The following is a 12,678-nucleotide window of genomic DNA, read 5'->3' on the forward strand; positions in this document are numbered from 1 at the left end:
TCCCCGACGGGGTATCCGCTGTCCGTGCCCGAGGAGGCTGCCCGGGCCAGACTTTCGGGGGGCCTGGCGTGGCCCCGCGCCTACCTCCGCCAGGCGCGCTGGATGACGGCGGCGGCCCTGTTCTTGCGGCGGAACAGCTCCTTCCTGCTCCGCTCCCTCTGGATGATCTGCAGCCGCAGCTCCACGGGGAGGAGGTCCACGTTCACGCCCGGCCCGGGCTCGGGGGCCGCCGCCGCCGCCGCCGGGGCCTCGCGGGGCCGGGACTGGGCGCGCGGCCCCCGCTTCCTGTCCCCGGCGGGCACCGCCTCCGGGTTCTGGGCCACGGCGGGGTCCCCGCGTCCCGCGGGCTTGTCGGGGGGCGTCGCTTTGTTCCGAGGGGTCCGAGGGTGGGGAGGGTGCGGCCCGGCGGGGGCCACCTCGCCCTTGGCACTGCCCGGCCGGCTGGAACCCGCCGGGGAGCGCCGGCCTCCTCTGAGCTCCTGCGCACGCCGTCTGGGGCCGGCGCCCCTGGCCCGGGGGGCTGCGGGCTTGTGCGGGGGGCCGTCGTGCGGCGGCGCGGGGCCCTCTCCCGCCCCGTCGGGCCCGCGGACGCCGGACGCGACCCTGCCCCGCTCGCACCGCTGCTCGCCGGGCGCTGTCTCTCCGCGGCGCCGGCCTCCTGCACCGCCGGGGGCCGGGATGAAGTGGACACACGCGGGCCGGCCTTTGGGATGTTCCCTGGAGGGTTCTTGGGGAGACAGGGAAAGAGGAGGAGAAGATTTTACTGTTCCAAACTTGGCACGGGGTAACGAACTGCCATCATCGGTTTGGACAAACGACTCATGTTTGTCCTACAGCCTCAACCTGGAGGGCGGTGTTGGAACCCCGCCCCCCACCCCGGAGAGTGGGTGGCTCTCCAAGTGGTGCTCAGGTCAACCTGGCTGGTGCCAGTGCTCAGGCACGAGGCTCGGTGCTGCTCAAGCCGAGCAGTGCTGAAGGCCACCAGAGCCAGCCCATGCTGGGGACTGAACTGGGTCGCACGTCAGCCCTCCCTCCCTTGCATCCTTCTTCCCTCCCTCCCTCCCTTCCTTCCTTCCTTCCTTCCTTCCTTCCTTCCTTCCTTCCTTCCTTCCTTCCTTCCTTCCTTCCTTCCTTCCTTCCTTCCTTCCTTCCTTCCTTCCTCCCTTCCTTCCTTCCTTCCTTCCTCCCTCCCTCCCTCCCTCCTTCCCTCCCTCCCTCCCTCCCTCCCTCCCTCCCTTCCTTCCTTCCTTCCTTCCTTCCTTCCTTCCTTCCTTCCTTCCTTCCTTCCTTCCTTCCTTCCTTCCTTCCTTCCTTCCCCTCTTTCTTTCTTTCTTTCTTTCTTGCTTGCTTGCTTTTTTGGTCACACCCAGTAATGCACAGGGGTTATTCCTGGCTCTACACTCAGCATTACTCCTGGCAGTGCTCAGGGGACCAATGGGATGCTGAAAGTTGAACCCCGGTCGGCTGCTTACAAGGCAAACACCCTACCCGCTGTGCTATCACTCCAGCCCCCTGTGTTTCTATTTCTTAAATAAATAAATCACTGTCACTGTCATCCCATTGCTCATTGATTTGCTCAAGGAGGCACCAGTAACGTCTCCATTATGAGACTTGTTGTTACTGTTTTTGGCATATCCAATATGTCATGGGTAGCTTGCCAGGCTTTGCTGTGCGGGCTCCATACTCTCAGTAGCTTGCCAGGCTCTCCAAGAGGGAAGGAGGAATCGAACCTGGGTTGGCTGCATGCAAGGCAAACGCCCTAGTCGCTGTGCTATTCCTCCAGCCCAAATAAATAAATAAATAAATAAATAAAAGGGTCTTCTTTTTTTGTCAATGTCAAATGAGATCAAATGAAGGCCACCCTTAAGCAGGAGGAGCTAACTCAAAGGGCTGGCCTGCATGCTAGAGCCAATCCCGGGTATTTCATGGTTACCCCAAGCACTGAGCTGGGAGTAACCTCTGAACACCTCAGGGTATGGCCCAAACAGCCAGAAAGAAAATTACAAGAAAAGACAATGATAGCCTTTTCCCTATAAGTACTTAGAAATGCTGACTAAGATATAATAAACATCCTTTTAAACCAGAGTGTCTCCCGGAGTGCCAAAAACAGAGAAAGCAGAAAGCAGAGAAGTTAGTGTGAGCCCATGGAGGGAGTGGGGACAGGTAGCTGTGGTGGAGCCCGGAGCGGTTGGTAAACATCAGCTGGTGTCTCAGGTTCAGATAAGGATAGAAGACAGAAGGGCTGGAGTGGTAGTAGAGCAGGTAAGGCGTTTGCCTTCCATGACAACCCACATGCGATTCCCCAGCATCCAAGCACCGCTAGGAGTGATTCCAAAGTGCAGAGTCATGAGCAACAGAAGGAGAAGGAGAAGAGGCAATAAGGGCTGGAGAAATAGTGCAGGTGTAAGGAGCTTGCCTTGCATGTGCTGCAGTAGCTGGGATCCTGGTTGGATCCTCGAAAATGCATATGGACCTTTAAGGACAGATTCTGAGCACAGAGCCAGGAATAACTCCTGAGCACACTCATCTCCCCCTTGGCCCCCAAATTTCAGAAAATCAACTGGAACCAAGACCCTGCATATACATTTGTTTCTCCTAGGGCACAGGTTGACAATTCTGAAACTCTGTCGACTAGGACTGGACAAATAAGCACTTATCTATGCAAGTCATAGACCGTTGGTACTGCATCTTCTACTCTTAGAGGAAAAAATCAGAGAAGGGAGGATAAATTCTTAATGTTGAAAACTGAAAGTATCAACTCAAAGTCATAGAGTGTTTGTGTATGTGTGTGTAGTACACATATATATGTATGTACATATATATATACATACACTGATGCAGAACTATAAATATTTCTCAGCTCTTTCTTCTACAAAAGTAAATAGGTCCAACAACACTCCAATATACCCTCTCAAAAAGGTTGGGTGCATCTTTGCATGCTGAAGGCTCAGGCTTAATTCCTCAAGAGCATTTCCCATAGCAGCTTAAGCCATTCAAAATAAGATGGCTTAGGGGCCAGAGAAATAGTACAGCATGCTGCTAGGGTGCTTGTCTTGCATGAAGCCAATGTGGGTTCGATCCCTAAATCCCATATGGTTCCCCCAAGAACTACCAGGACTGATCCCTGAGTGCAGAGCAAGGAGAAACCCCTGGGCACTACTGGGTGTCTCCCTCTCCCCCCACCAGAAGAGCAATCAAAATTAGATGGCTTTTCCCCATTCATATGGATAGGGAGAATATTGTAGGCATATTTCTAAGCTAAAAAGCAAAAAAAAAAAAAAAACAAACCAAAAGAAGAAGAAGACGTGAGGGACTGTAGAGATAGTACAGTGGGTAGGGCATTTGTTTTGCACGTGGTTGATCCAGGTTTGATCCCTGTAACCAAATATGGATGGTTCCCAGAGTTCCTACAGGTGTGGTTACTGACTATAGAACCAGAAGTAAACCCTGAGTATTGCTGGATGTGGCCCCCAAACAAAACCAAAAACAAAAACAGAAGCAGAGGCAATTCTACATGGCAATCAATCATGAGAGTCTGGTTCAGACTGGCTTGAAGAAATGAGGGAATGTATATAACAAAGTGTACAATCACCCTTAAATGTGTCATACCATTTCTGTTATTCAGTTCTGGAATTACATACTTGCATACTTGGTTAGATCAGCAGTGTAGTTTGCTCTTAGTAAACTGAAGATCTATGGATCATGCATGAGATAAGCACTCTATAATCAATTTTATTTCTATTCATAACTGCCTTAGTTAAGGAAAATCAGGGAGAGCTATTGGATTGTCCAGTCCTTGAATTGGGTCTCCATGAGATCCCAGATATCACTACTGGCACCCATGAGGTCAAAATTATGTTCATGATAACATTATAATTTGCCTTTTTCACTGTTCTATTTTCACTTAGTTTTCTGTTTGGGCCATTATGTAATTGATGAGAGGCTTGACATGTTTAAATGGCTTTCTTTCTGGGAACCTGGAATTTTGATCCATGCCAGAGAGAGGATCTTTATGTGCCCTTGAGCTCTGGTTTATATGTTTTCCTGACAGACAAAAGTGGTCTAGTTGGTGGCTACAATTCACAGCTGATGAACTGAGTTCTGGGGAGACTTTACTGGGAGAAAATACATCCAAGCTTAGACCTAGTTTCCTCTGAACTTTGTCTGTCTCCTTGTATCCTAGTTAAAATATATCATAGCTGTGAGTACCACTGTATGCTGAGTATTGTGGGTATTGCAAGCAAGTTATTAAACCCGGAAGCGGTCTTGGGCACCAAACATATGCCCACACTCACTTGTGCACACACTAAGTACAATCAAGACAGAATGAACTTCAATGCTCCATGCACAAATGTAACAATTATTAAAAACTAAAGATAAAAATATTCTTTTGGGGGTAGGATGGGGATGATTTTAACATCCCCACTTTGGGGATGCTTTGGGGTTACTCCTGGCTCTGTCCTCTGTGGTTCTCTGTCACTTGGGGCTACTCCTGGCTTTGTGCTCAGTGGTTCTCTGGTGGTGCTTGGGGGACATATGTGGTGCCAGGGGTGAAACTATGGCTGGCCACATGTAAGGCAAGTGTATTAACCCCTGTACTCTCTTTCTGATCAAGAAAATCCTTGAAAGAATCCAGGAATAAATAACAATCTACCCAGGAACATGATGGAGGAACACAAATCTAATACAGAGGTTTTCTCGTGAGAAACTGGAAGTTGGAGGGAAGTAGCATCATCTTTTGAAAGTGCTAAAGAAAAAAAACTGCCAGGAGGGAACTCTCTATCTGCCTTGCCCATTCTTCAGGAAATGAAATAAAAGCATTCTCACACGAAGGAAAACTAAAAGGATGCGTTTCTCATATTGTTGAATGCCCTCGAGTGTTCTGAGTATTGGCTAAAGAAAGCCATTCAAACAGAAAAGAAGTAATAAGAAATTTGGAGTCCCAGGAAAGAAGACAAAACAACAGAAAAATAGAAATATGAGTATATAGACTTTTCATGAATTTTATAAATAAAAGTTGATGGCTGAAACAAAACCTGAGCACCCTCTGGAATCCAACCTATGATATACTAGTGCAGAAGAGGGAAGGTCATGGTGTCTAAATGGAAGTGAGATTCCCATGACTCATGGAGTGAAACCAAGTTGATCCTGCATATTGTAAAGTTTAGTGGGGCCACCACCAAAGTATAGACAGAGGGGCTGGAGCAATAGCACAGTGGGTAGGACGTTTGCCTTGCACGCAGCCAACCCAGGTTCGATTCCCAGCATCCCATATGGTCCCCTGAGCACCGCCAGGGGTGATTCCTGAGTGCAGAGCCAGGAGTAACCCCCATGCATCACCGGGTGTGACCCAAAAACCAAAAAAAAAAAAGTGTAGAAAGAAATATTCTCAAAGCCCCTATTAGCCAGGCAAGATAAACTCCTAAAAGATGTTCAGGTAATTAACAGGAAAGGAAGGAGAGATACACAGCAAATGTGCACTAGAGAAATGGAAAATAAATAATAAAACAGCAGACTTAAGTACTGACATAATTACCAGGTCGATGGTCTGACATAGGGTAACACATGCAATATACCTACCACTGGGCTTTCTGGGGTCCGTGCCTGGAACATCTGGGGAAAGCTGCTGTTCCTTCTGGGGGGCCCTGCTTGGAGACTCTCTGCCGGCTCCTGGCTCAGGGCTCTGGGCTGCAGTGCTGACCGGAGGGTGTTCGCTGGGGGTCCCGCTTGCTCCATCGGGCTCCGCCTGGTTGCTGGGCAGACAGGGCGGGGCCTGGGGCCTGCAGGCCTCTGGACTCAGCCTCCCCTTCTGCTGTTCTGCTTCTCTTCGCTTGTTCTCTTCCTCTCGCTTCCTGGAAACACATATGAGAAAAAAAAAAAAAGGAAAAATGATGAAGAGAGAGTCCAACTTTAAGAGGCATCTGGAGTTGTTTCCTTCCGGCCTTAGATCTCAGAAATCAATGGAGCTGGACGGTCCACCGGGGCTGCTCCTGGCTTACTCCTTGCTCTGTGCCAGATCACTCCTGGTGGGGCTGGGGGCACCATATGGGGTGCTGGGACCAGCTGTGTGCAAGGAAAGCATCTTTCCCACTGTGCTATCCCACCTTTGAGAAGGATCTTCAAGCACAACTCAGCCCTAGTGAGCTGCCCATGACAGAGGGCCACGGAACTGTCCCTGTGAGTGTGGCACTGTCGCGAGGAATGGTGATCCCCAACCTGCTGTGCGATGCCTGGGGCTGCCTGACACAACGCCATTGTTTCCTCCTCCATCAGAAAGCGCATCTGAGCCCAACTGAGAATGACAGTCACGGAATAACCTCTAATCTTTTGTTTTTATTTTAAAAAGAACCATTGTCAAGCCTTAATGATTCTATGAAAAAAAGTTACAGAGCATCTCACAATTGATTATAACATGACCGGGAGTCCTAACTCTACCATCAGGGGCTCAAGCTAATGAGCCAGCCCCACTGTTACCGCACAAGGGTTCAGAAGGTGGGATGACTGTCAACAAGTCAGACGCTCAAGCCAGGGAGATAGTTCTGAGGACCGGAGCATCTGCTTTGAATGCAGGAAGTCCGGATTCAATACGTGGGACTGCAAGATCCCCAAAGTACCGCCATAAATAAGCCCTTTCCCCAGCCACTCACAGGAAATAGCCAAGCAGTTTCCTCAAATAAATAAAAAAGCAGGGGCTAGAATGATAGTCCAGCGGGCGGGGCATTTGCCTTTCATGTGGTTGACTCAGGTTCAACCCCCAGCACCCCGTATGGTCCCCTGAGCCCACTAGAAGTGGTCCCTGAGTGCAGAACCAGAAGTAAGCCCTGAGCTCTGCTCGATATGGGGCAAAAACAAACAAAAAACCAAACCAATACCAAAAGTCGTACACTAATCACTGTGGCTCAGCTAGAACCCTGGAGGAGGAACAACCCAGCAGCAAAGGGCAGGGAGAGAAGTGGGTGGCAGTGTGAGGCAGATGGGGGAGGAGGCCCAGGTTCAGAGAGAGAGAGATGAGGTGATAGAGGATGAAGGGGCTGAGTTATGGACAGAATTTGTCTGACTGGTGTCTCTACTTAATAGGTATTTCCAAGGGGAAAAAAAAAAAGGATGGGGGAAACTCAACGCTTTTTCTGAGCTTCCTGTGTTTTAGTGATGCTGAAAGAAGAACAGAGTTCGACTCCGCCTGAGGCGCCTCGGATGCTGGGAGAACCAAGAGCTAACGCACAAGCCGAGAAAGGTTATGGTAACAGATCTGTGCAGTGGAAGCGCGGATGAGTTTTGCCTAGAGAAATCCAAAGGAAGGTCCTCGGCTGTTGATTCTCAAAGATGTGTCCAAGTTCCAGGAATAAGCACTGTAGAGAGAAGGTCGGGCAAAGGCACGGAGGTTGGAAGAGCTGGGTTTGCTTCGCTTCGTTGGCTCTATGAACAGAGTTTGTTACTCACAGCCGGCCACCAATAGGCAGTAGGTCCTCACATAAAACCTTTCCGATCAACTAATTTCATGAGAACAGTGATGAGGGGAAACAAGTGATTCCTGTCTGTGGGATCTGCAAAGCCAGCAACTAGTTTTCTGCTGCCCAACCACACTGGGTTCACAGCGGCGCCCAACAGTCCCTCTGTCAGGGGGTGAGATGTGGGCTGTGCCCCGTGACAGGAAAGCATCCTGCCAGGTTCGGTCCCGTGTTGGAAAAGACCCCAGTCACCCATGACCATGGACTGGAATGAACGGACTGGAAAGTAACAAATCCGAATGATAGCTTAATACAAAATGTGCTGTGGTCTTTATTCACACTTTTGATAATGTTTCGTGGCCAAATATTTTATTTTTTTTGCTTTTTTTTGCCTTTTGGGTCACACCTGGCAATGCATAGGGGTCACTCCTGGCTCTGCACTCAGGAATTACCCCTGGCGGTGCTCAGGGGACCATATAGGATGCTGGGAATCGAACCCGGGTCGGCCGCGTGCAAGGCAAATGCCCTACCCGCTGTGCTATCGCTCCAGCCCCCAAATATTTTATTTCTTAGTCTTTAACAAGTTCCTTTGTGTTTGCTTTAGACCATACCCAGCTGTGATCAGGGGCTACTCTCAGCTTGTTGCCCAGTGGCTCACTCCTGGCGGTGCTCTGGGAACTGAATGGTGTTGAAAATCAAACGTGGGCCTCCTATATACAAAGCCTGTATTCCAACCCTTTGGGCTAGCTCCTTAGCCCCATTTTTCCCTTTTAGTGGGGGGAAGGGCACATGTAGAGGTGCTCAAGGGCTAATTCTTGCTTAAGAACAATAACCCAAGTGCCCAAGAACAGACGACTGGATAAAGAAACTATGGCGCATCTACACAATGGAATACAATGCAGCTGTCAAGAAAAACAAAGTCACGAAATTTTCTTATAAATGGGTTAAATGGATGGACATGGAGAGTTTCGTGCTGAGTGAAATGAGTCAGAAGGGGAGGACAGACATAGAATGACTGCACTCACTTGTGAGATATAAAAAAAAAGTGTGAGACTATTACCCATCGACAATAGAAATGAGAGCGAGGAGGCAGGCCCATGGTTGGAAGCTTGTCACAAGTGGGGGGGAAGGGAAGAGGGCAGTTAGGAGAAGGGATTACAATGACAATGACAGTTGGAAATGATCACTCTGGACAAGTACTGAGGGCTTGCATGGTAAAGAGAGATACATGATAACCTTACAGTACCTGTACCGCAAACTATAATGAACAAAATGAAAGAGAGAGGGGGGAAAGGGTGGGGAGGAAACTCGGGACATTGGTGATGGGAAATGTACACTGGTGAAGGGAACACTGGAACATTGCATGAGTGAAAGCCAATCATGGACAACTGTGTAACTGTTTATCTCACAGTGATTTAATAAAAACATTTGAGAGAGAGAGAGAGAGAGAGAGAGAGAGAGAGAGAGAGAGAGAGAGAGAGAGAGAGAGAGAGAGAGAGAGATCCTTTGGATGTGTTCAGGGGACTATATGTGGTGCTGAGGATTAAACCAGGACCTGATGGATGTAAAACAAGCACCTTACCCTGTACTATCCTTCTAGCCTCCAATTCCTCCCCACCCCCATTACTGTGATTTGCAGTACTGTTGTTAATGCTACTTTCGTGCATACATTAGCCCAACACCATACAACACCACACCCACCAGCAGGGGGCCTGCTTTTGAAAAATCAGTGCTGGGGTGGGGCAGGGGCATACAGTGCTGGGGATTGAACTCAGGGCCTCACACATACTGTATTTTAACACTTGAGCTGTTTTCCCCAGTCTATGTGACCCAACACTTTAACCCCAGTACCATATGGAGTGACCCAGCAATGTGCCAGGAGTGACCCCCAAGCACCATCGAGTGTGGATCAAAAACACACAAAAAAACCCGAATCCCTAAAAAGCGTGGGGCTGAACTGAGGGCTGGTAGACAGACCTTTAGGCTCGGAAGGGATGACAGAGAGGAGACTTGGTCTCTTACAATGGCAGGAGACAAACAATGCGTTGCTTGTGTGAAGGAGGGTGAGGATTCAAGAACGAGGAAAAGAAGGAAGAGAAAGAAGATGTGAGGCTGGTCCTCGGAGAGCAGGTCCAGGCGGAGGGCGGCCGGCTGTCCTGAGAGCCGGCTGCACCCAGAGCCTGTCCCAACAGGCTGACTGGCACACTGGGGTGGGGTCTGGGATCTGGCCCAGCAAGACAAGTGCAGCCAGTGCTGAGACCACACCTCACGCGGCCAAGCTGATGAGAACAGGATAGTCACCGTGCCACAGCACCACAGGGAACTGGGTGCACATCAACGATGCCAACTTTCTGCGGGACTCACCGTGTGCACGCAGGTGCTGTCTCATCAGCAACCTGTCAGGATTCAGAACAAAGAACTGGGTGTGCCGAAGGAAAAAAATAATAAAACTTAGAGTAGAAATCAACGACATGGAAACTCAAAAAACAATCTGAAAGGTCAATGAAACCAAGAGCTGGTTCTTTGAGAAAGTAAACAAGATTGATAAACCACTAGCAAGACTCACAAAGAAAGAGAAAGAGAGAACCCTAATAAACAGAATCAGAAATGAAAAAGGGGTTATCACAACAGAAACTACTGAAATTCAAAAGATCATCAGAGACTACTTTGAGAGTCTGTGTGCCACGAAACAAGAGAACCTAGAAGAAATGAACAACTTCCTGGATTCCTATCACCTCCCAAGACTGAACCAAGAAGACTTGGAATACCTGAATAGACCCATTAATAGCAAGGAAATTTGAACAGTAATCAAAAGTCTCCCCAAAAACAAAAGCCCAGGCCCAGATGGATTCAGTAGCGAATTCTTCCAAACATTTAAGGAGGATCTGTTACCAGTTCTCCTCAAGCTTTTCCAGGAAATTGAAGAAACAGGAACTCTCCCAAACAGTTTCTATGAGGCACATATCTCCCTAATACCAAAAGCAAACAAAGACACCACTAAGAAGGAAAACTACAGGCCAATATCCCTAATGAACACTGATGCGAAGATCCTCAACAAAATATTAGCAAATAGAATCCAACAACTCATCAAAAAGATCATACACCATGACCAAGTGGGATTCATCCTGGGGATGCAAGGATGGTTTAACATTCAGAAATCAATCAACATAATCCACCATATCAACAAAAGCAAAGATAAAAACCATATGATCATTTCAATAAATGCAGAAAAAGCATTTGACAAGATCCAGCACCCATTTATGATGAAAACTCTCACCAAAATGGGTTTAGAAGGAACTTTCCTCAAGATAGTCAAAGCCATCTACCACAAACCTACAGCAAGCATCATCCTCAATGGAGAAAAACTAAGAGCCTTCCCTCTAAGATCAGGGACGAGACAAAGATGTCCACTCTTACCACTTCTGTTTAACATAGTACTGGAGGTTCTTGCAATAGCAGTTAGGCAAGAAAAAGACATTAAGGGCATACAGATAGGGAAGGAAGAAATCAAGCTCTCATTATTCGCAGATGATATGATACTATACCTAGAGAAGCCTAAAAGCTCTAGTAAGAAACTCTTAGAAACAATAGACTTGTACAGTAAAGTCGCAGATTATAAAATCAATACCGAAAAATCCATGGCCTTCTTATACACAAATAACAAAACAGAGGAAAGTGACATAAAAAAAAATCCCATTCAAAATCGTACCCCAGAAAATCAAGTACCTCGGAATCAGCTTAAACAAGGAAGTAAAGGATCTCTACAAAGAAAACTACAAAATGCTAATCAATGAAATAAAAGAGGACACGAGGAAATGGGAACATATTCCTTGCTCATGGATAGGAAGAATGAACATTGTCAAAATGGCAATACTCCCCAAAGCACTATACAGATTCAATGTGATCCCTATAAAGATACCTATGAAATTCTTCAAAGAGATTCATCAAACACTCCTGAAATTCATATGGAACAATAAATGCCCACGAATAGCTAAAGCAATTCTTGGGAAAAAGATGATGGGAGGCATCACCCTCCCCAACTTCAAACTTTACTACAAAGCAGTAACAATTAAAACAGCATGGTACTGGAACAAAGGCAGAGCCGCCGATCAATGGAACAGGGTGGAATATCCCTACATGCAACCCCAAATATATGATCATCTGATCTTGATAAGGGAGCAAGAAATGTGAAGTGGAGCAAGGAAAGCCTCTTCAACAAATGGTGCTGTCATAACTGGACAACCACATGCAAAAAAATGGGCTTAGACTTCAACCTAACACCATGCACAAAAGTGAGATCAAAGTGGATTAAAGACCTCAACATCAGACCACAATCCGTAAGGTACATTGAAGACAAGGTCAGAAATACCCTCCATGATACTGAAGCCAAAGGTATCTTCAAAGATGATACAGAACTAAGCAATCAAGTAGAAACAGAAATAAACAAATGGGACTATATTAAACTAAGAAGCTTCTGCACTGCAAAAGATACAGTGACCAAAATACAAAGGCAATCTACAGAATGGGAAAGGATATTCACCCAATACCCATCAGATAAGGAGCTGATATCAAGGATATACAAGGCACTGGTTGGAATCTACAAGAAGAAAACTCCCAACCCCATCAAAAAATGGGGGATGGAAATGAACAGAAACTTTCTCAAGGAAGAAATATGAATGGCAAAAAGGCACATGAAAAATGCTCTTCATCACTAATCATCAGAGAGATGCAGATCAAAACAACTATGAGATACCACCTCACACCACAGAGAATGGCACACATCCAAAAGAACAAAAGCAACCGCTGTTGGCATGGATGTGGGGGAAAAGGGACCCTCATACACTGCTGGTGGGAATGCCGACTGGTTCAGCCCTTTTGGAAAACAGTATGGTCGCTCCTCAAAAAATTAGAAATTGAACTCCCATTTGACTCAGCAATATCACTTCTGGGAATATATCCCGGAGAGGCAAAAAAGTACAGTCAAAATGACATCTGCACTCGAATGTTCGTTGCAGCACTGTTTACAATAGCCAGAATCTGGAATAAACCCGAGTGCCCGAGAATGGATGACTGGTTAAAGAAACTTTGGTATATCTACACAGTGGAATACTATACTGCTGTTAGAAAAAATGAAGTCATGAAATTTGCATATAAGTGGATCAACATGGAAAGTATCATGCTAAGTGAAATGAGTGAGAAAGAGAGAGACAGACATAGAAAGATTGCACTC

General features: G+C 47.3%; 1 protein-coding gene across 3 annotated transcripts in view; it reads right to left on the reverse strand.

The window, feature by feature from the left end:
* INVS (inversin) overlaps nt 1–12,678 on the reverse strand; it is a 160,199-nt gene that overhangs the window by 13,633 nt on the left and 133,888 nt on the right. For all 3 annotated transcript variants that reach the window (XM_055123844.1, XM_055123846.1, XM_055123847.1), the window contains 2 exons: nt 5,581–5,852; nt 85–727 (listed from right to left, as the gene is read on the reverse strand). In XM_055123844.1, coding sequence (XP_054979819.1) covers nt 85–727; nt 5,581–5,852 — 915 coding nt within the window. The remainder of the gene's footprint in view (nt 1–84; nt 728–5,580; nt 5,853–12,678) is intronic.

This window comes from Sorex araneus, chromosome 1 (genome assembly GCF_027595985.1).
Source record: "Sorex araneus isolate mSorAra2 chromosome 1, mSorAra2.pri, whole genome shotgun sequence".
Classification (NCBI taxonomy): domain Eukaryota; kingdom Metazoa; phylum Chordata; class Mammalia; order Eulipotyphla; family Soricidae; genus Sorex; species Sorex araneus.